At 40.6% G+C, this 24,917-nt stretch overlaps 1 protein-coding gene across 2 annotated transcripts in view; it reads right to left on the bottom strand.

Annotated features, from left to right (window-relative positions):
• The window catches only part of UHRF2 (ubiquitin like with PHD and ring finger domains 2), a 53,033-nt gene extending 28,373 nt beyond the window's left edge, over nt 1-24,660 (bottom strand). Inside the window, exons 1-4 of one of the 2 annotated variants that reach the window (XM_053371920.1) lie at nt 24,037-24,660; nt 15,867-16,109; nt 14,793-14,846; nt 5,115-5,377 (exon numbers count right to left, since the gene is read on the bottom strand). In XM_053371920.1, coding sequence (XP_053227895.1) covers nt 5,115-5,377; nt 14,793-14,846; nt 15,867-16,109; nt 24,037-24,189 — 713 coding nt within the window. In that variant the 5' untranslated portion in view covers nt 24,190-24,660. The remainder of the gene's footprint in view (nt 1-5,114; nt 5,378-14,792; nt 14,847-15,866; nt 16,110-24,036) is intronic. The other variant, XM_053371921.1, reaches the window with a different exon arrangement.
• Nucleotides 24,661-24,917: the final 257 nt, after the last annotated feature.

Consider the following 24,917-nt stretch of genomic DNA (forward strand, 5'->3'; position numbering starts at 1 on the left):
GTTTTATTCTCTTGGGCATTGAATGATCGGACCTTTGGTGGCTGTAGATGTTCATCGTGTGTTCAGGGAGTGAGTGTTTTCTGTGGTTTCTGTGATTTTTTAAATTTTTCTTTCAGATGAACACTTTTCACATTGTTTTATTGACTTTATTTTGTATATTATATTATCATTATTTAAAATCACATAAGTGATTTATTATAGCTGCCTTACACCACTGAATCTGAAATTTCACTGTAGATTCTTTGAGTAATCACCACGTTTATTTACACAAATGCCTCCAAGTACAATGGCAGCCTTCATGAATGTAAAAAAAGTGATTTGATATGAATGATACCTTTCTCCCTATGTTAACAAAGTGACTATGGAATGTAGTTCCTCATTGTTGCACAGTTTCCTACTGGAAGCCAGTTGCTTGCAGAAATCAGAAATTAGGATATACCCTTGATTTAGTGGGAAAGCTGAAAGCTAAAACTCAGTATTGAAAAGGAACCGGTCTGTTTGCAAACTGGAGGTGTGTTGCCGTTCAACGAAAATACATAAATTTAGATCTATACACGAAACCCAAACTATCTGTGAGGCAGGGAAGAATATATGCAAATCATCTGGAATTTCTTGGGACTTTCTTATAAAGAAGTTGACACCACAAAATTCAAGGTTCTGTCGAAGTCTTCTTTTCTTCTCTGGCATGTTAAAGTATAGAAAAGTAGAGCTTAGATGACTCTGAGATACTTGAACCTCAATTGCTCCACTTTCCTCTGTATCACCTTCTTCCTAAAGAGGGAGGATATGGGGAGAGTACAGACAATCTCTGTTGGGGGTTTACTGAAGGCTGAACAAGATGGTGAGGTGAAGAGAAACAGCAGCCAAAGGGTTCGTTTATATAGTCATCCAATTGTCCTTGTACTAGCTGAAAACTCTGGTTGAGAGCACCAATAATTCTGATGTAGTGCATCAGTGCAGAATTTCCGGGATGCATATTCTCCAGTAGAAGATCTCATAGAATCATAGAGTTGGAAGAGACCACAAGGGCCATCGAGTCCAACCCCCTGCCAAGCAGGAAACACCATCAGAGCACTCCTGACATATGGTTGTCAAGCCTCTGCTTAAAGACCTCCAAAGAAGGAGACTCCACCACACTCCTTGGCAGCAAATTCCACTGTCGAACAGCTCTTACTGTCAGGAAGTTCTTCCTAATGTTTAGGTGGAATCTTCTTTCTTGTAGTTTGGATCCATTGCTCCGTGTCCGCTTCTCTGGAGCAGCAAAAAACAACCTTTCTCCCTCCTCTATGTGACATCCTTTTATATATTTGAACATGGCTATCATATCACCCCTTAGCCTCCTCTTCTCCAGGCTAAACATGCCCAGCTCCCTTAGCCGTTCCTCATAAGGCATCGTTTCCAGGCCTTTGACCATTTTGGTTGCCCTCCTCTGGACACGTTCCAGTTTGTCAGTGTCCTTCTTGAACTGTGGTGCCCAGAACTGGACACAGTACTCCAGGTGAGGTCTGACCAGAGCAGAATCCTTTCTAAGCGACCATCCTTCTAGATACTAAAACAAATTTCACTAAAGGACAGGTGCTCTGTGCTGGCCATACTCTATGGAAGCAGTGAAGTAGAGTAAGACTTGGCTTATTGGCAAACAGCAATAGTACTCACCACATCCTTTGAATCCCAATCATCATTGTAACATGTAGTGCTTGTTCCTTAGTAAAGTGAAGTGCATCAGCCTGAAACACATGAGCCAGATTTTTCTTGTCATCTGGAGTGTGATCAAGATAAAGTATGGGGTTGTCCCATTGAAAGCATTGGTACCTAGCCTTCACAAAGATAAGAAAATTGTAAACTATAATTTTCTATCCAGAAAACCCAGCTTCCCTCCATGTTGGTATGCCTCAGCAAGTGAGTCAATAGGTTAAAACGAAAGAAGCAGCTCCTTCACTAAAACTGCTTTCCAAGTACTATAAAAAGAACAAGAGCTTGTTTCAGGAATTTTTAGCTATTAAAAGAATAGCTAGTAACATTCACCTGAGGAAGTGCATATTTCAATCCCAGATATTGGGCCATTCTCTGCACTTATTTCATATGAAAGTGATCTTCATACAAAGAGGTAAGATTGGGATCCCCTACAACATGCTCCACTGAAGGCTCCAAGGTTCAGTCTGACAATGTTGAGTATGAGTTATCAAGATGCTAGTATGACCAAGAGTTGTGGCTCATGAAAGTGAGCATGTCTGTGCCCAGAAAGATCATGGAAATATGGCCAGAAAGAGATTGTCAAGGATCCTTCAACAGAGATAAGGATAGCTGTAACTATCAGCATTGCATCACAGGAACCAAAACAGCTTCTTAGTCCAGTCTCTCTGTCATTCTTATGAGAAATATGGCTCTGCTTAGCAATTACAGTCGCTGCTGAAGAAATACAACCTGTGCCGTTAATGATGATTGTGCAACCCGTACAACACATAGGCAACAATTATTCACACAATATTCTTGTCCAAAAACATTTTTTCACCATTTATCAGATTTGTGAGAATAAGACAACTACTTACAAAGTGCCATGAAAACCTAGAAGCTATCTAAAATAAAGTGAACTTTCAGTGTCAGATTTTACTAAGTTCTTACAACTTCTTGACTCACTTTTTGTTCTTCCTTGTTTTTTAGGTAAGTTCAAGAAGACGGTAGGTAAGCAATTACAGCTGAGCTGTGTTTATTCTGGCTTTTGACACTGCTAATGGAAAGTTGCGTATTGTCCAACCCAATCCACCCTGTCTAATAGATTCTGCTAGTAACAGCACACATGCAATCACATACAAAACTTAAACCAACACTGAAGCCAGTTAAGAAGCACTTAGCACAGGAATGCTAGAAACCAAGGCTTGATCCCTAATCATTAGGTGAAGACAATGAATCAGCATGGTGCTACTTCCTTTTCTTGGAGGCATGGGGGATCAGAGGCTGGCTAAACCTAATAGTGCTTTCAATTCCCTTTTCCGAACAACTTGGAAGCCACTTATGAGGAACACTTCAAAACTCAACCCTTCAAAATAGTGCAAAACACAGTGCAATGGAGGAGTCTGATCTGTGTCCGTGGTTCCTAGCATGGAAATAGGGACCACTCTTGGTCCACAGATCCATAGGGTTATCAGCAAAAGTAGGTGCCAGCACTACCCCTCATACCCAAAGCCCTAATGAAGTACAAGCAAGACAAGCATCCCCTCAGTGCTCCTCAAAGAGGCAAATCAAGCAATATGCCAAACCAGTACAAGGACTTTCACTCTACAAGTGTGGCATTTTAAATAAGACATATGTTAGGTTATAGGCTCAGTGAAAACTGAAGCAAAAGAGCCCCAAGCAACAAAAATAAGATACTCACCTACACTATGCTTGCATCTACACATTAAGCCAAATCACAGTTTACGGCACTATGCATGAGCAGGAATGAGCTGCAGTCTGAATTTGATTAGGTCCCCTCCTTCCACCCAGCCAAGATTTCACTTCCACTTTTGATTAAGAACAACTTATTACATCATCCAGATGCATAACCAAGATTAATCTTAACAATGATGGGTTAAAACAAGCCATCAGGGAGACAGGAACTTGTTCCTGTATGAGCAGATTTTACTAAACTAAGGTTTGATATGATGTGCAAAAGCAGCCCATTCAGTCTAAGCAAAATGTACCATCTGAAGATGAAATTCACGGGCAAGACCTGAAAAAACAGTTTCTTAACCAGCTTAAGAAAGTGGCACCTGAATAGACCTTTTATCCACACAAAGGGTTTATTCCGATGCTACTTCCTTAATCAGTTAAGAAATATGATTAGACTCAAGTTACACACATGCATCTTGGCCTACTCCTTTACAAAACAAAAAGTACTGTACTAAAGCCGATGTTCATTATCAAATGAACCAGTATTTCATTTTCAATTATGAACGTACAAATAGCTGATATTGTTAGGTACCCTATAACATCTGTATTAGGTTAACTGCAGAAAGATAACACTGGCCATATAAGATTAAAAACAACAGAACTGAGATCTCAGCACAGGCAGGAGGTCCCCTACCTACTGCTAATACTAGCATATTATTATATGCTTGTATTTTTACAATACTAGCAACCGTAACACATTGTAATTTTATGTTGTGAACCACCCTGAGATCTACAGATAAAGGGAAGTATACAAACTTTAAAATAACAACAATAATATATTAAATATTTCTTTCTCCCTCCTAACAACACAAAACATGCCTTCATGCAAAATACGTAAAAGAAACAAATTAATCATCTCACAACAATATCCTTTTATCTACAGGAGTCAGATCCTGCTCAGGCTGAAGATGTGCATTGGATTTTGACAGAAACATGACCAAGGCCACACAGTTACTGAGTCATTTTGAATCAGGATAACCAGGGATCAAGGAGTGGAAGCAAAATATCCCCACCCCTCTCTCCCTGTCACTTTCTCTCTCACACATACACACACAGAGTACCAATTAAAACACATACTTCCAGTTGGCCAAAGGTTTCTGTGTGTATATTTAGTGACAGTTGTGGCTAAGGGATTTGGTGTTTGTCCTACTCTGGAAGATGGGTTGAGACCCCATTACTATGCTCTTCACATCAATAAGCAGTTAACAGTGAGCTCATCTGTCTCTCCAAAATACTTCCTACAGGAAAAGCTAACAGGGTTTAAGTAAATAATGTACTGACAAAACTGTATTCCTATATATTTCTTCACTTATTAATAGTAAACCCATTCAGTTTTGTTTAGTAATTCCAGATAATTTTTTAAGAGTTATGCTCTAATTGTATATACAAAGTACTATAAAACACTACTGCAAGGCTAATTTATGGATCCACATCCTGTGAAAGTCTGGGTTTCTCAAAGGAAATACAGTTAGTATTTCAGCCAAGCTCCCAAAATAAATCATGCTGCTCCCAGGAAATGCATTATATCAAACAGAAATGTTTTATGGTTTGTAAAATCCTGTTTCTTTTGAACTTGGAATGTGAACTTGTTTTCTTAAGGATTTCAATTTCTTGTGAAAATTCTTAGCTTATACCAACCATATAAACGCACATGGTATCCTCATAATAATATCAGCAGCACTTACTCATCATACTTGATATGATAAACAGTATCTTCTTCAGTGTCCATATAATCTGAGTAAGATGTAGAAGGTGCATTGTCCAAATTATTTGCATTTTCTCTAGAGTGATCTTGGTTTAAGTTTCCATTAGTCCTTTTGTAATTACTGCCACTCTTTCCTTGTGCTTTTCCATTTTTATGTCCTTTTGTTGCTTGAGTTACGTTTTGTATATGAGCTTCAAACCAGGATCCAATAGTAACATCTCGGGCATCCACAAGTTCATTTATCTAAAAATAAATTTGACATTTAGTGAATGTTATGCTGAAAAAGTACAGGATTAATAATGCTGTGGATCCCCAACTACAATGCAACTGCATTAGTTAAATTCACTCTACCTTTACATTCTTAAAACTAAACAGAATATTCTACATTTTGTCAGAAAATCATTTCAACACAAATAAACTACAGATGTAAACAGAGCAGCTCTTGTTTTAAATTACTATTCTCTCCTTCACACAACTATTCACAATCACTAAGGTTACAGAAGCTTTCTAACCTTTGGTTATTCCTGCTTTTTGCCTGCTTTTCCTGTATTTTACCGCTTTCTTCATTTTCTCTAGACATTTCCTTCTCCACAATAATAATGAAATCCTTTAACTCTGAAAACTGTTCTTTGCTCATCCATTTACTTACTTACTTATTCAAACCTTTATTAGGCATTATACAAATAAAACGATAAAAGAGAAAGTAACATATAAAAGCCTTGAGATATATACAGAAAGGCAGCAGTTGGCTACATACATATATATATATATACATATAAAATCAGTGGTTTTCCTTGCTAACCCGCTCCTTGGAGGGCTACTACCAAAAACTCGGCTACCCCCGCCGTTACCCTTTGGTCAACGTCGGATAGGCAGAATCCCACACATTCACCTTGTTGGGGCTCCAGACCACCCAAAAGAGGGGACAGCACGCGTTGACGGAGCGTACTGTACAATGGGCACTGAAAGAGAATGTGCTCTACCGTGTCCGGGACATTCATAAAACATCTGCAGAATCTCTTGTTTCTGGGGATGTTTTGATATCTTCCCCTGACAAATGCTGAGGGAAAAACATTCAAACGGGCCAGCATAAAGGCCCTACGTTGGGCTGGAATTATTAATTTGGTGACGTAATTGGCTCTGCTATCTAAGATATTTAAATCATAGAATATGGGCGAACAAATTTTGTTTACAGCTGCCATAATATTTTGCCTCTCGACATCCTTTAGTCTAGTTAGGATATTATGGAAAATGTATTGCTCATTAGAATTGTACAGGGGCTCCAGCTCGATGCCTAAAGATTCAATCTTTTTTTCGAGGTACTGATACCATCTTGATTTGTAGGAGTCTTTGAGCAAATCAGCGAGCAGACTTGATGGAGGGCAGCGAAAATGGCAGCGTAACCAGTACTTTATTGAGGTGGACCAGGCCCAATATTCCATTGTGTGTATGCCTATTTCTGCACACATTGTTTCATATTTGATCACAGTTGGGAGTCCAAGAATACGTCTCAGAAAGCTGGAGTGAATCTTTTTTAGATCACTATTATATGCTTGGACCCATAGCGGGATTCCATAGAATATCTGGGATTGCACTTTTGTTTGGAATATCTGATTGGCCGCAGGAATAAATTGATTGCCTTTCTGATAATAAAAACGGGCAACAGCTGATGAGGTGCACTTTGCCTGTTTTATGGCATTTGTGCGATGATTTGCCCACCCTAAATTGCTCTGGAATAAGATTCCCAGATACCTATAGATTTTCACTTGTTGGATTTCCTGCCCTCTTATTTTCCATTTCTCTAATTTCCAACCATTCGAGAAGACCAAAATTTTTGTCTTCTCATAATTTATAGAGAGCTTGTTACATTCGCAGTAAAGGATCAGAGAAGATATGAGACGTTTCAGACCCAAGCTCGTTAATGATAGTAGAACAGCATCGTCTGCGTATAATAACAGAGAAACTGGTTTCTGATTAAGTTTAGGGGCATGTGATTCTATTTTTTGAAGGTGATCTGGCAAGTCTGATAAAAATAAATTAAATAGGAAGGGGGCAAGAATACACCCTTGTTTTACCCCTTTCGAGTTTGGGATGTCTGGTGAGAGGTGACCTTTGGTGTTAAGTTTGACTTGACAGATATTGGAAGAGTATAAATTTTTTATTAGGATCAATAAGCGCTGATCAATTTTTAATTCTGTGAGTTTCCTCCACAGCTTTGGGCGGTCAATTGAATCAAATGCACCACGAAAATCTACAAAAGCAGCATATATCTTAGATTGCCTTTGAGATCTGTATTTTTCAACCAAGTGCATAAGTATAAGGCAGTGGTCTAATGTAGAGCAACCTTTGGAGAAACCTATTTGTTCTTTCCCTGGTAAATTTAGATTTTTCATCCAGGTAAGGAGTTTAGATAAAAGGTGCTTAGCGTAGATTTTCCCTATCACTGATAATAGGCTTATCGGTCTATAATTCCTTGGTTCTTTTGGGTCACCATTTTTAAAGATTGGGATAATTATTGATCTTAACCATATCTCAGGTATGATCCCATATTTATCTATGAGAGTAAACAATTGAGCTAAGGGTTCTGCCCACCAATCTATATAGGTCTTGAATAATTCTATTGGTAGACCGTCTGGCCCAGGAGATTTCCCCGATTTGAAATTTTTAACTATCTCTCTAATTTCCTCTTCTTCTACCCTTGGCCACTCCTGGAGTTTATTGATTTTATTTTTAGTGGTTTCATTTCCTTTAAGCTCACTGTGTAGATTGTTAAATACCGATGTAAAATATTGGGACCATTTGGATTCTGCAATTGGTGGTAGAGTTAGTTGATTTTCGGCTTTCAATCCTCCGTACACTAGGTTCCAGAACGCTTTGTTATTTTTACTCTGAATTGAGTCGAGTAATTGTAGCCATTTTTGGGTTGCATATTTCTGTTTCTTTTCGGCCAGAATGTAATGATATTTTCTTTTTTCATCAAGATAAGAGGGCTCTAGTTTAGTACGATTATTTTTAAATGTTTGGCGCAGTTTTCTTTTTAGCTGGAAACATTCATCGTCAAACCAAGGGCTAGCGCTATGTTTAAGTACCCAAACTTTAGGTGGAGTACTAAGTTCTACGAACATTTGGAAGATTTCATTATAAATTTTCGGAATATCGCTGTAGGAATTAGTAGTCTTTAAGTTGGATAATACTTGTTTTCTCAGGTTGGCTGTAAGTTTTTGCCCCACTACTGCACTCATTTCCTGGGACCATTTTAATTGGGTCATTTGTTTGTATTGAGAGGGTTCCATAATATTGTGCTTGGTTATTTTGGTTTCGTCCTTTAAGTTAATAGACAACAATAATGGCTGATGGTCACTTTCAGTACGCGTTCCAATTTTGAGGTCCATGATCGAATTTATAATATTATAAGGGACAAGAATATAGTCGATGACACTGCATCCTCGGGGGGAGAAGTATGTAAACTCCCCGCTTCTATCGCCTTTTGTTGAACCGTTCACAATCTGCAAATTAAAGTTGTTACATAATTCAAGTAGGCGTAAGCCTTCGGTGTTTACAACCCTATCTCTGGAGAATCGTCCTATTTTCAGGGCATGTGCGATATCATTATCAGTATTCCAATTTAGTTTGCTACATAGTTGTTCATTGTTGGTTCCCACTCTGGCATTAAAATCACCTGCTATTATCAATGAGGTGTTTGGGTATTTATCGGTCAAATTTTCTATATAAAAGGTTAGTTGTGACCAATTTTCACTGTTGCTGTTGTTTTTGGATGGGGGGATATAGACATTTACAAGTAGCAAAGTATCGTCTTTTTGGGTTAAAAGTAGGGTTTGTGCAAGTGGCAAGCATTTTTCTAACTGCTTGATTTCAAACCCTAAGTTGTCTTTGATCATACAACAGAACCCTGCTTTCGGCCGGCCCTTCGTGTTCGTTTTCAATGCGGGTTTCATATAGGAGGAGAATCCATTGATTTTAATATCTCTAGTTGACCATGTTTCTTGTAGAAGTATTAATTCAAAATCTTTGAAGAAGTTCATTAGGTCTGGGTCTCCGTCTTTGTTTCCCCACCCTGCAATATTCCAGGACAGCAAGCGTAGGATCCGTTTTTGAGTTGGTGGCTGGTTGACAGCTTTTAGTCATTCTAATTCTGTTATTGAGTCCAGCGAGGGATTTTGTCTTGTGCCGATACAGCCATTTGTCGCTACTTTCGGTGGGGAACATAATGATGGATCTTTTAAATTCTTTTTTAAAGTGCGGGAAATTAGAATTTCCTCCCTTTCTTGATTTTCTTCCTTAGCTGTTCCTTGCTCCTGAGAAATTTCTGTAGTTGGTGGACTATTATGGACAGTAGGATTGTTTTCGGTCTCTACTTCCATTTCTTTGATTTCATTTGATGTTGAGCTCAGTGTGTCAGGTCTGTTGGAGGTCATCTTTTGTTCGACAATGTTAGAACCCTTTGTAGTACTTAAATAAGGGGTACCTATTTCGTTTGGAGCTAGTATTTGATATCTCAGCCAGGAATTTGTGGTCTCATTGCTGGAGTTTTTCCTTGTCATTTCATATTTTAAAGGAGGCTGGATTTGGAGCTCTGCATCTATACATTTGAAAGTTCCATTAGTAGCTCTCTTTTTGACTATGCATTTTGGGGAGAGGGCTGGTAGGTGTGAAGTTTGATTGTGTATTGTTTCTACTGCATTTTGTTGACCTTGTTGGTGAATTTCAGTCAATCTGGCCTGTAGTTTCGTCAGTTTACTGAGTATGCTTATTTGTTCTTTATCTGGTAAGTTGGTAAAGTTACTCAGCAGATCTTCTTCTTCTGGGACTGTCCAGTCTGTTGTGTCAAGGGCGAGGCTGTTGATTGATGCTACAATCGCATGGTTTGGGAACTTGGATTTTTCTTGCGTGATTTCCGGGGTAGCTGGCAGCGATTTCTCCCATCTACTGGGTTCTTCCACGGGAGTAGGGCAGATATCGGCTTCTGTTGGAATGGCCTTGTTCATCTTGTTCTGTCTTTTAGATGCGATCAGTGGTCTGAGTGATATATCTTCAAAGTGTCGATGTGGAATAATTCCTTTCTGGGCTAAATGAGCCTTTTCCCTTAGGATTTTGGTTGGGATTCTATGACTACCAAATCTTAGTAGTACTTTTTTGGAATATCCATCGTTAGTGAGCCTCTTGGCTGCTTTTAAGTCAATCCTTCCCCCCTCAAGGCCTAGGAGCAGATCTAGATGGTGTCTGGCCCAGAAGGCTGACTCCCAGTAAGGTAGAGGCCCTCTGTATGGAAAAATGTGGAGAACAATCTCACATGGCCTCAGTATCAAGTTAACTGAGTGAGGGGGGCTTCCTCTGGTTTTTAGCTGGTTTAGAGGTATAAATTTGTATTTGTTCTGTTTATCTCCAGGGCTTGTTAAGGATGGCAAAAAGGGAGTGAGTTGCCTCCTTTCATCTGGGTTATCCAGCTTCTTGAAGATGTTTTGTAATTGTTCAAAGATTTTTTGAACTGTTTGAGCAGTCAGTAGGCAGCATTCCTCCAGCAGCTCCACCTTTCTATCAATTAGTACTTGTGCCTCGGTTATGGGAGTAGTGGCCTTGTCCTCATTTATTCCTAGGGATATCTCTTCAACTGTCTTTCCATGTAAAGAGTTGAGGGAGTTTTTGGGAGGAGATATATGCTGTTTTTGAGGTAGCAGATACTTATCTAGATTACTCTGTTTGAAACCAGAGGGCTCTGCGTCAGTTTCTGTGTCAAGGCACCTGAGTCTTTTGGCTCTTCTCATTGCAGATTCTTCTTAAATCAATGAGATCAGACTTCTAAACAGAGTGATTAAGTATTAAAGTATTAAAGTTCTCAGGTCGCAATCTCGTTCAATTTTCGTTCCGTCCTAGGTGGGCTGCTGCGAGGAGTTTAAAAACTGAGTCCAATTAGAGCACTCCTTTGCAGTATCCCCCCCCCTTCTTCTCAGTTTGTTAAAAACAGCTGAGATGTTTGGGGGTCCACGAAATTGGAGGTGGTGGGAGGAATTTGTGGTTTTATAAATTTGTAGTTTTTAGGGTTAAGAGCCCATTAGAAGTCCTTCAAAATCCTTGGAGTAAGTTTGTCACGCGGAGTCAACGAGAAACTGGGAGGGAGTGCCTTAAAGCCCGGGAGGGAATGAGCTAGCAGCAATTATAAAAAGCTTCAAAGACTGACTGGGTCAGTTAAGATAAAATATAGAGGATTAAAAGAAGATTAAAAGAAGTCTGAAGAGCACCGGTAAGCGTGTCTTACCTCGGCGCCATGTTGAAAACTCCATTTACAAACCATCTTCCAATGAAATAATTCAGCTTTGCCAATGAAAAGGTGATTTTGTGGTTATTATTTTTGCATATACTCTCTCTAACAGTACACAACTTAACCTTTCCAAATTATCTTATGACACAATAAATGCAGTTACTCATTTGTTGTGCAGAATTCAAATGTATTGTTCCTAGGAAGCACTTCTGAGGAGTGAAAATCACATCACAGAACTCAATGTGTTGGCTCTTGGAAATGTGTTTTTTCCTCCAAACTAGCACTTTTACTACAACACTTTGGGCATTGGGTTAGCAATGGTTGCAAGAAAAATGCCACAGAAATTATCAACCAGTAACTCTGTGGTCACTGCTGATGCATAAAACAACTCCCTCCATGCCTATGCTGTTTTGTGATTTATTTGTTTTTTAAATGCTTAATGTAATGCACCTACAATTCTTTAGGGCTGCGTTTCCCACTAGCATGCTTTTTAAAGCTACCACCATCCCTCCTGCTCTTAACAACAAAACCCAGCACATTATGGACTTTCACCTCTTCCTTTTTTCACTAAAAACAAAAGCCCAACATACTTTCCTTGATGGCCAAGAACTTCTCCTCTCTCCAATGAAAAAGAACACATCACCTACATTCTTTAAGATACATTTTATTTCATCTGCTAAAACACCTAAACTTTTCCTAATGATGTCAATGCTCACAACCTACTGGACATTTGCATGTATTTATATCTAACTGCTTATTTACATATTTATATCCAATTATATTTATATAAAATTCAGCAACAGAACTGAATATAGAATAGTGCCCAGCGTCACCTTAGTGCAACCAATAGGAAGTCAAAAAGCACTCTCCCAGTGCTACTCTCTGGACTGTCCCGTAGGTAGAGCTGTAACCGCTGTAAAACTGTAAGAATAGGAATACAGTGCCCCCAATTCCCAATTGGTTCAGGAGGACACCATGGAGAAGTGCAGATGGTGGCTTGCCTCTGCCTTGCATAAGGGAACCTGCCAAAATCAGGAGTAGCCAACATGGCATTCTTTCAGATGTTTTGGAATACAACTACCTAGCCAGTATGCTCAATGGTCAGGAATGATGGGAGCACTTACCCCCTGACTAATGTATATTTAGTTTTCTCTCTGCTTTGGCAAATAAAATCTACTGCAACTACAGACTGGCCAATTATAATACACCTTGTAGCACACAGTAGCATTATTTTTTTCATATTAACTGGAATGTTACATTTAGCTGTGCACATCAAACAGACTATAACTACAGTTTAAACGGCCAATCCATATCTATTTATATGATCCTTCGCTACACTGAAAGCCACCAACGCTGATGACAGTTTTGCTTCACTATTCTAAAGAGGAAAATAGGAAAGTCATTTTGAATACTGAGTAGTCTAAACCTTCAGTCCCCATCTTGATGCTCACAGGTACCAGGGCACCCCAAGACAACCCTCTTGGTGCCCAGCAAGACTCCCTTCTTTTGCAAGCGAGGGACAACAGCAACACTTTTTATTGTTTGGTTGGGGCATACCTGCTTTTCCGGGGCAGGGGTTGCTTGATTGCTTTTTTGTCTGATTTGTTTTGGGTGTCTGCACTTCACTAGTTTTTCTTCTGTGAAATGGGTTCTTTTGGTGCCCACAAAGCTATATTACTTTTCCAAATGAGCCTATGGGCCCATAAAGTACCCATGATTTAAGCTTAGTCTCACTTCAACAAAAAGCCTACAGAAAAAACCAGTGAGGAACAAAGTTGATGAAAGGAGAGGATTGAAGGAACACTTGAGGGAGGCAGTACTGCTAGAAAGGAGGAAGCCGAAAGACAGGATAACTGAACTATTGATCCATGAGGACAGAGAAGGCATCAAGACCATGAAAGGTCTTAATGACTCAAACCCAGCAGAATAATACTTAACTACATATAGCTAAACTATGTTTTCATTAGCAGTCTTGTGGCTTCCTGTTAAAGCCACACTACCACCAAGAACAGAATCTCCATGTCTGTATGCTCCATGTTCCTTCTGAGTATGGTAACAGCTGTGCCAGTGTCCAGTTTACTTAACCCCACTGTGGCAGGGACAGAAAAACAGGTAAGTGAGCGAGTTGGGATCTTAAGGGGTGGCTCTAGCCCACAAGCCAGAAACTAGATCACAGAACCTCAAATTAAAGGAGAAAACAGGGCTATTTTGGCATAGCTTTCAGTATATTTATGGCCTTAGGTGAGCCATTACGTTCAACGTGTGAGCCCTGGTAACAGGCGCCCAGGAACTGAACGATTAACGAAGCCTGAATTCCAGCTGCAGCAGTATGTAGTTCAGTATCAGCAAATTTCTATGGTAACTGAATATTAAATGAGGCATGTGAAAAGGCTTGTACATTTTCAGCCCAATCAAACCAGTACATAGGCTCACTTGTAGTACAGTCTGTAAAATTGTGCAAGAAAACTCAATTTGCATGCTTCTGAAACGGAAGAGAAATGATATAACATTATCAAAAATAAGGTGCAGTCATAATATAAAAAGAATGTTACACTACAAAGCACCTTTGTTGTGTTCCACATTGCTTCCAGGGGTGTAGTACCAAGAAAATGAAATAAATGCTAAATATGCTAATCCCAGGTCTGTTGGACACTTAAAAACAAGTAATGTATACAACTAATGCTGTTCAGTATTAAAAAAGAAAAAGATTTCTTTTTCAAATGGACAGAATCTGAACCCAGACCAGGAATATAGTCACAAATGACTGGCAAAGCTTTTCACCCAAAAATAAGACTCTATAATTCTGCCAGTAAAGTTCACTAAATTATCACAAAAAAATCAATCAAAAATGTTAAAGAGGGGTATTAGCCTGTCAGAATAACACAGAAGTCCATGATATATATGAAGAAACAGAAACTGATATTGGTAACTCAGAAAATAAGACTGATTAAATTTCATGCAGTATTCATTGAGTCTTGGTTTACTCACCCCTTTTTCACAGCTCGCTTATGAAAATACCATATTTTTTTCATCTATAATATGCCCCCATGTATAAGACGCCCCCTATTTTGGGGGACTCAGATTTAATAAAATGAGGGAAGATGGCCCAGAGTATAAGACGCCCCCTAATTTTTGACATTATTTTTTAGGGGAAAAAACCTAGTCTTATATATGGAAAAATACAGTAAGTACTTTATATCTACTTGACACTTTGGGAGCACTTAAGGAGACATAGGGTACCATTCAAGAGTCATCCTGCACAGAGTAGCCCCACTGATATTAATACATATGAATAACTTAGATTCATTAATGTCAATGAGTCTGCCCTGAGTGCTGAACACAACTCAGGATAATTTTCAGAATACACAGTAATTTTCTTACTATAATGTTGGTGGTTTCTCTTGTTTTTATTGTTTTCTGCCTGCTCCTCATAAACTGGAAAATGAAAGAGATGCTAAATTCCTTACAGTTCAGTAGCTTACAGCTTCATTTGTAATAAAATATTTAAAAAGTAGATATTCAATTTGGAATTGACTGAATAAGCACTATTTTAAGGTATCAAACATGATAATTTAACGACAAACCAAGATATACATAATACGTTTTATGTTTCTAAAAATGAAAGGACTAAAAAAGGTACTGCATGTTTTTCCATTTTCCCAAAAATTCATTTTGCCTGAAAAAAACCTAGAAAAAGGAACATTTCCCATGGCTTCAAAAATTCCTAGATACCAGCTTTTCCATGACATTAAGGGAAGAGGGCTCAAGTAACTTAAAAATACATTCTAGATTCAATGAATCCATTGAGTTTTAGGCTTTATTACATCTGAAATTTCCTAAAAGCATTACAGTGCATTTGTGCCTACAGCAGAGGAATTTCATGTAGACCAGTGGCAGGAAAGCTATGGTGCACATCAGGCTCATGAAGCCATTTGAACTGTCAAACCAGCCCCTGGGAATTGGAGATAAAGGGTTCAACTCCAAAAGTGGGGAGGAAATCTTATTCCTCCAGCAAGGATGCTGTTGCTCCTATAGTCCCAGGGGCAGTGTTATCCTACCGCCAGCTATTTTCAGGGCTACAGTCTCTTTTTCACTCTCACCATTAACTTGTATGGAGTAGAGCAGTGATGGACAAACTTGGCCCTCCAGCTGTTTTGGGACTACAATTGCCATCATCCATGACCACTGGTCCTGTTAGCTAGGGACGATGGGAATTGTAGTCCCAAAACAGCTGGAGGGCCAAGTTTGGCCATCACTGGAGTAGAGGATGATTCCTTCAAATGGCTTGGGGGTGGGTGGGAATTTATCCCCCTGGAAAGAGGGGCAACTAAATTTAGACAGAAATCTAATATACAAACCTCAAACTTTACTTAACATTTTTTACTTCACAACAGTCATGAGAGTAAAATTTATATGTGCAATTATACAGTCCAAAATTTACAAAAATACAAATACCTTGTATCGTCCAATGCCAGGATCAATAAGAAACGAACGTGCTGATGTAGATGGCTGATTAGATGATCCACTGTTTGCTCCTTGCTTGGATTTGTTCTTACAGTTCACAACTCCACAGGAACTGGGCTTTCCATCTTCATTTGTTGATGGAGAAGCAGGAGCATCAGATTCTGAGCGTATCAAAAGCTGAACTATATCATTCAGTCCAACATTATAATCAAATAAGGTGTGTCCATCTTCAAGCTATCCAAAACAAAACCCAGGGAGAAAAGCAATCAGCAGGTGTTAGTTCAAAAGTTTGTATCTTAAAATATAAAGAATTGCATCAATATATAACCTGGAGACAGATATAGATTGATATAAAATAAAAGTAAATAAATAAATACTTCACACTAGCTAAATCAAACTATACTGATAATTGGATCAGGACCAGTTGATACTAAGAAGTTACAGATTGAAGCCATACTATTCATTTGGTCTTTAGAGCAGTATTATTACTAACTTATGAAAAGCTTAACTACTTTGAACAAAAAGCTATACATGTAAATATGTCAAAATCTGCTACCTTCTGTTTAAATATATGTGTCATGACAAATCAATGTTGTGTAATAAAAAGGATACGTTAAGAACAGAAACTCATTATACACCCCTCCATCTATGACCAGAAGAATATATTAAAAGTGCTTTCATTGTTTAGTTTTATCATTTACATTTCCTAATGTCATTGTAGTTTTTAAATCTAAAAAAGCAATGTTTTTCAAATTTAAACTTGATGGTTTGTATTCAACTCTATATTTTCTTCCTACAGTCCCTATGCTTTAGAGTACAATCCTGCAGATACAGATATATTTAACTGCAGTTAAGTCTTGTTCATTCTGGCCATCACAATTGTTGGTTTGGAGGAATACACAGATAATTCCTAGAGAACACGTAACTAATTTATATGAAAAATAAAACCAGAAGTGTGACAATGTATCGCTACTGGAAGGGTTTCCCTACACAAAGACATAGGCCAGGATTCAAAGCACTTTCTGTACAAGTATAGTTCCCTTTGCCCATCTTCTTTTGCTCACCCAAACTCAGTCTCAAGTCTTTCAACTCCTTTTACAACTGTAGCTCAGAGTCTGTGGACCACCAACACATTTATTTATAAAGGTACGTATATACTGCTTTCTCAAAAAAATAACAGGGTGATTTACAGCAATATAAAAGCATTAGAAACATTAAAAGTAGTACAAAACAATCATTAAAATAATGGGTTACTCAATAAAATTGTAAACAATAAAATAGGCGTGTTGCCATAAAAAAGTATTCAAGAGATGCCTATTATATGCACTTCCTCTTCTCTACCAAAATACCAGTTGGACCAGACTCTTTTAAATGTAACAAGAAGTTTTGTTTTTTATTTTACTGGAGGAAAGAAGTGACTAAACAAAGCAAAAATATTTTCCATAGGGATCAATTAACATTAAAACAAATCAGGTTAAGAGATCTCTGAGGTTTAGGAATTTCTGCTAATCTGGCTTTTCTAGAAATTTACTAAATTAGGACACTAGGAATAGAGGCTCTACTACAATTAGGAATCACTTTATTTTAGTTTCTCTTTTAAAGTTCTTTACTGCAATGGAGCACCATGAAGGAAAGAAACAACAATAATTCGCATCTCTCAAAAAATGTTGAAGCAACTTGTTTCCTGGGCAATAAAAGAATGTTTTCAATTAGAAAAACGGGGGGGGGGGGGGAGTGTTTAAAAATGAAGAGACAATCAGAGGATGAAATGTTACTGCAAAACATTCTAAAATAGTAAAAATCTAACTGACTATAAAAGTTACGTGATCTAAAATTCAGGCCCATGAGCTCTTTCAGGTGGTCAATTGTGAGGGGAGGAGAGAGAGGGAGAGGGAAGGTAATAAGTGGTTTTCAATATTGTGATATATCACCACCTAAACATCACAATATTTCAATATATCACAGTATCTGCTTGCCTGCTGATGAAACTGAGTGCGCGATGATTGGCAATATTGTCATTTATCCATTTTAGACCCCTAAGTAGTAGCAGTTGCCAGAACATTGTCCTGTTTGCCTCCGTATAGTTCCATCCTTATTTCCAACATTGTGGTATATTGCAATGTTTAGCTGGTAATAACATTGTTTAGGTGGTGATATTGTGAGGTTTAGCTGCTGATAACATTGTAGCGTTTAGCTGGTGAATTATCATCATCATCAAACCTTTATTGCATTAGCATACAGCCATAGCATACAGCCATAGCAGGATAAGACAGAAATGCTAGAGAGAAGCAACCTAACAAAATTCAAACGATATTACTGGCATTGTGACATTTAAATTACCCTAAAACACTAAAACAATAATGTAAAAATTTAGTTGCCAGCGCCGGGAATCTAAAATGCAGATGTATATAAAACATATAATGGCCCCAAAATAGGCTCGGCACATTAGGTTAAAAAGGTAATACAAAGAATTAAAACAGGTCCAGGTCTGGGACACACTACCCAGTCAGTGTAGCCCTGAGTTTCAAAGCCTGCACTATAAAGATTGCCACCCCACGTGAAATTTGGGGATTTGCGTCCACAAGAAGCGATTTCAAACAGTCTTCCTTAGATGTGATGGTGGGCGGGATCAAGAGGAGGAGCTTAGTTCTTATTAGCTCATAAATAGGGCAGTAGAAAAAGAAGTGTATGAAGTCCTCTACTTCATTCATTGTGCATGGACATAGACGCTGAGTAATGGGGGTCTTAAAGTAAATCCCCTGCAAGAAGGCCGTGGGTATAGAATGGAAACGGGCCATGGTAAACGCTCTTCTCAAATTGGGCTCCGTCAGGTCTATCAAGTAGTTGGCAAGTGATCTTACCACTTGGTGAATTATCATGATGTTAAAAAGCAGATATTGCCTAGCCCTTGCACACATTGTGATTTGTGATATATTGCCATGTGTGTGTGTGTGTGTGTGTGTGTGTGTGCGTGCATGCATCTATCTATCTCCTATGCATGTTCTGAATACTATGCATGGGAATCTGAATCCTGGGATAAGAAACACTGAATACATTAGAACTTACTTCCAAGTAGACATAGGAATGTAATGCACAAATTACTAGCTTGCCCAAGACTACCCAGGTACCTGTGGGTTCTTAAGTCTCTTGTACAGTGTCACCCATCATTGTGAATATGAAGCTTTGGATTGCCTACAAATTATCCAAAGTTTCATATTCACAATGATGGGTGACACTGTACAAGAGACTAAGAACCCACAGGCACATGTGCAGAGGACTATGTTTTTTGAACACATAATACAATCTGGTATACTACAATATCTAGTAATATTGGTAAAACAAAATAAAAACTTATGATCAGTATTAATTATAGGCATTTGTTTCAGGAGTGAGGAGGCATAACATATGTGAAGTGGAGGGAGAAGAAGTGGAAATAGTACAATGATTATTAGGTTCCTAGGGAAATTACTTGCCAAGGATTTCGCAAACATAATATTTAGTTATTGTCAGCAGTCGGAAAAATCCTAGTTAGTGGGAAGCCAGCAAAAGACCAAGATGCGTTAAGGGATTCATCTAGATTTCTGTAAATGCACCCTCCTCTTGCCTGGAAGGCTGCACACCCACAGGTCAAGATCCATGCTGCATCAAAGAAGCCCAAATAGGCAGATGAGGAGGCAGGGATGAGGGGGAGGCATCCTGTCCCCAGCAAAGTCTGACCTATATCTTCACTACCACCAGGGAGACAAATAAAAAAGAGGTTAGAGTGTAAGTCTGGTGAACTGAGACATATGTTGCCTCCCATCTGCTGGGCTTGTGCTTCTAGAATGCCACATGTTCTAAGGTGGACTGCACCTGAACCTGAGAATTATCCAATGAGAGAAAAATTTATTCTGTGAACCTCCCTGAGATTTAGTGAAGAAGGGCAGTATATAAATGTAATAAATAAATAAAGCCTTGAGGCTGCTGAAGTCCTGGGGTCCTCCCAAAATACCCCAGACAAACTTGGCCGGCTTGATCAGGGATGCTGATGGGCCACAGGGTGGCCAACAGACTAGCAGCATATCCAATCTATCTCTCTGACCCAACTCCAAGTGCAGACTCTTTAAAGCCCGTCCAAAAACCAAGATGTTTTCTGGTAAAGGAGGATGATAGCAGTTTTACTGGTGTAGTTAATGGCACCCTGACCCACATGCAGCAGGTTCAAATACATTATGTACCAGGTTCTATACATTATGCACCAGAATTTATATCTCGTGCATTGCCATTGAATATATATATATATATTCAATGGCAATTCCTGGTTCTAGGTTCCTATATGACTCACATCCTTGTTTCATTCATACTTCACATTTTTTATATGTATAAAAAATGTGTAAACATTGTTTCAATTTTGACAACAACCACACCATTTGAGTAACACTTGAGTAACTCATGAGTCACATCCTGGTATTCCATGTAAAAAAGTAATGGTTCTCTTCCGCACTACTCCTCATTTTTAACTGCAGTGGGAACCAAGTACACAAAACAGCATATGCTCATATTCAGCCCTTGTATGTTCGTGTTCCAGAAGTCTTAAGTTGTAATTACCTTGGGGCACACAGCATTTTATACTCTAAAACACCATGCAACCCCTTCCTTTTTTTTTAGTGCAGTGCTGGAATTTGTTATGGTTTTGTATGAAGCACTGTGCTACAAAAAAATACCTGAAGCTCAATCATGGCTTCATATCAAAATTTCAGGAAACCATCTTTTCATCTCCTAAATAACATGTTGGCCCTTTAAAGAGAACCCTCTCAACACCTCTCAGCATGCTAAATGTAGAAAGATACCCCTGCAGATTCAGTCTGGAAGAAGCAAATGATCTCTCACCCAATGTGTGTGCAGAGGAAAGACTAAGTAAGTCTGAAATAGTATACGTTAAAAGATTACCAGGAACCGTGAGAGTGAAGGGCACTTCCAGTTCAATTAGAAGAACGAGAGGACAGAAAGGAAGATAGTTCATAACAAACAGCAGCATGCCTCCCCTTCATTGACAAGTCTAATCTTTCTGAATAGTGCAGAAAAGAAACAAGTATATTAAACAAGAGAGAAATGTGCAGCTGCACAGCTATGGTAGCACAAATATTTCCTGATCACTACAGATCAGGGGCAGCTTACAAATAAGATGGACCTATTATTATGGAGAATACAGCAGATATTCACTGGGCCCGACGTACTTTGTAGAAATTTTTGTAGCAAAAAATTGGGGAAGCATGCTTCCTTTCCTCAACATTCCTGAGAAGAGAATAGAAATCCATTCACTTTCCATCAGTTGATCCTTAGACAAGGGTGGGAAGAAAAATCTCCCAACAGTACCTTGTTTATTTAAGAAAGGCTTGCATTTCAATTAACCAGCAATGGATTCATCACACATATGTGGAACCGTAAGCAAACTAGTAAAGTGCAGTTTTTTCACTACTCAAGTGATCTCCTAGAGCAGGGATGGGAAGCCAGCAGCACGAAAACCACATTTGGCCTTCCAACCTCAATAATGCCTACCTGCTCACTGATGCAGTCTCACCCCCTCCTACTATTGCCTGCCACTGCTTGTTTGCCAGCGCTCAACACAACATATGACCACCTTTGTGCATTGCAGACAGAACTCATGTTCCTCTTCAGTCATCTGTGGAGTCTGGAAGCACTGGGGGTGTACTGCAGCGCTCAAATTCCAGTGAGAAGCAGAGGGATAATAAGATGAACTATGTGAACAGGGAGGTTGCAGGTGCTACAGAGTCAAAATGCTTGCAGTAAGGGGTGGCCTAGAGCAGGGGTAGGCAACCTAAGGCCCGGGGGCCGGATGCGGCCCAATCACCTTCTCAATCCAGCCCGCAGACCGTCTGGGAATCAGCATGTTTTTAAATGAGTAGGGTGTCTCCTTTTATTTACAATGCATCTCTGGGTTATTTGTGGGGCATAGGAATTCATTCATATTTTTTTTCAAAATATAGTCCGGCCCACCACATGGTCTGAGGGATGGCGGACCGGCTCATGGCTGAAAAAAGTTGCTGACCCCTGGTCTAGAGAGACAGCGAGCATGGTGAGTGGGGGGAATCCTAATTTTTTACAGTAGCATGCTCCCAGATGCAAGTGACTTAAGTCAGTGTGTCTTATCCTTGTGCACACTGCAAGCTTTAGCTACGAAGTGGTTTATAAATCTGTTGTTGTTATTAACATGTGTTTGACCCACCACCAGCATGCAACTCCAAAAGATGTACCAATAAGAATGTAGCTCTCAGGTTAAGAGTTTGCCCATGTCTTATGAAAATATATTGAACTAAGAAAGAAAAACACTTTCCGTCACCTAGAAATTCCTCCTTCCCTACATGATTTTAAGCTTTAGGATCAGTAGCACAATCATTTGGCATATTGACTGAGCAAGCATGCTAAAAAGCTCCAAGTTTCAAATGTGATCTTTCACACATTTCTCAAAAATCATGTTATGGCAAACCTGCAAATACCAATTTTAAGGCTCTCCAATACCACTTGAAAGACAATTTACTTGTTTTTACTTCAGCAGTGCTATATCACTACATGCTATATGCATCTAAGTTATTTCCAGACCAGTATCAGCAGCATTCTATAGTATCCTGCATTAGTTTTGTTATGAGGCATCCAATGCGCTCCTACATTTCTTATTCCTTGTTATCTGTTTGTTTTGAATCCTCTGCTGCATCTTGCACAACACTCTTTGAATCTCTGATCTCATTGGTCCTTTGAGGTCCGTTAGATCGGCCATAACATGTTCTAAAACAGAGAGGCAATTACACTCTTGCTTTACAGAAATTATGACAAACCAAATCCCAGCACAATATATTCACAGAAACACAGAGCTACCTAGCCATAACCAGAAAACATTAAAGGTACAATGGCTAGAAAGCACAGTAACTGTAGTCTGAAAGGGCTATGGGAAAAGAAAAACATGCAGTTATAAGAATGAATTACAACAATAAATGGCACCGTAAACACTAACCCGTTTATCACAGCAAAAGCTTTTCTGGATCACTGGCCATGAAAGTTTATGCCATAACAAAAAGGTGCCAAAAGACTAACGTAACAACTTCTCTAGAAGAGGGAGTGAAGTTGTATGACCTGATTGCATACTCAATCTCTGTTATGCAGATGAGCTATGCTTCACAGCATTTATCCACACTGGATCCAACGAGGTAAAACGATGTATACAGTATTCCAGAATGTGTTTCAACCACTTTTGCATTTCCTATCATGGTAGCCCAGGCTTGTCTACCTTTGTTAATTTGCTGTATATTTAAAGAGAACCAGCTTCCAATGAAAGCCTTAAGTGCCTAGAGAGTACAAGGAACTCAAGCACTTTCTCAGAACTCTCTGTCCCTACACTGACAAAAACAAACTCCCAAAACAAAGGAAATGTATCTCTCTAAGGATGCAGCCTGTGCCTACTTAACCGAAACAAGTCCCACTGAACTCGATGGTGCTTCCTTCCGATTAGATGATGCCTATGGAACTGAATCTCGTTAACAGTTGGCACATCGGTTCCATACTCGTGGCTTTCGACTAAAGGGGGGTGTAGCTAGTGCCCCTATACAAAAAAGGATGGGAAGGAGGGTGTGGGGAGAAGAGGAAGTGGAAAGGGGGGGAGAGGGAGAAGAGATGGCACCGAGAATAACTTTCCTCGACCAGGTGCCACTTCCCTGGGCATACTGGCGGGGCGGAGCGGGAGCCAACGAGCGTTTCTGGAGGTTGTTGAAGCGCCGGAAGTCGTGCAGCAGAGGCAACCGGCCTCATCCTTCCCCTTCCCCCGTGGCATCCCGGCCCCCTGCGCGCACCCTTGAGAGCAGAGACTCCGCTAGCGAAGCAGAGAGAGAGAGAGGCGGAGCCTGGCGAGCAGCGCCGTTGGAAACCGAGAGCGAGGAGGAGGAGGAGGGGATGGTGGATGAAATTGCCGCCGCCGCCGCCCTTCGCACAAAGGCATCCTCGGGCTGCTTCCTGCATTTACCCCCTCAGGTGTGAGGAAGATGGTAAACAATAAGCCCAGAAGAGAGGATGCAACAGCTGCTGGGGTTCAAAATAATAATAATGCGAAGCACCACCCATCGCGCCTCCGAGAACCCAGGGAAGGGGGGAGTGTCCCGCCCGGCCGCCTCACCTGCTTGCCCCGGTAGAAGAGGCGCTGCCTGTCCGGGCTCACGCGGAAGCTCTCCTCGATCTTCTCGCGCAGGCTCTCGATCTTGGTGAGGCGGCTGAGGTCGTCGATGGTCTGGGTCTGCGCGCCGTCGATGGTGCGCACCTGGATCCACATGGCGCGCACCCAGAGGAGGACGAAAGAGGGGCGGGGGGCGGGAGGCGCTTTTCCCGCCGGCTCGGAGCACCGGAGAGAGAAGCGGGAGGCGGCAGCGGGGGTGGGAAGCTCCTTCCCTCAGACCCCGAGGACCACCGCCAGCCTCCTCAGCTGCCGGCCTTCCTCGCTGCCTCCTTCCTCGCCCCGCCAGCCGCCCTCGCGGCCCCCTTCCTTTCTCCCTTTCCGCAGCCGCACTCGGAATGGCGGCAAAAGCCCCTGTCAGGAGCTGCCCTGAGGGACCAGCAAAGGAAGGCTTCCCCCACCGTGTGGAACTAACGGGCGCCGGCGGCGGCGGGAGCCATGTCCTAACCCCGAGGACTGTTTACCAGGCGCCGCTGCTCTCACATGGAGGTCACGGCGCGCCAACGCGGATCTCGCGAGACGAGCGCGCGCGGACCACCAGCAACCGCCGCTTTCCAACCGCCCGCCCGCCCTCACACACACATACACACACAAAACAACCCCCCCCCCCTCCTCCCGGCCTTAAAGAGACAACGGCAGCAGCGGAGAGGCGGGGCTTGAGACGGGCTCCGTCCGTGTTCGCGCCACTCCGAGGGCTCGCGAGGCGAGGCCACGCCCCCTTTTCGCCTTCACCTCAGGGCGCTGAGGGGCGCGACGATTTGGGGTCGCCTTCGCAAGCGGCGCTCGAGATTTTCCTCCTTTTGCCGTCTTTTTTTCGGATTTGGGAG

This window comes from Podarcis raffonei, chromosome 17, assembly GCF_027172205.1.
Source record: "Podarcis raffonei isolate rPodRaf1 chromosome 17, rPodRaf1.pri, whole genome shotgun sequence".
Lineage (NCBI taxonomy): Eukaryota > Metazoa > Chordata > Lepidosauria > Squamata > Lacertidae > Podarcis > Podarcis raffonei.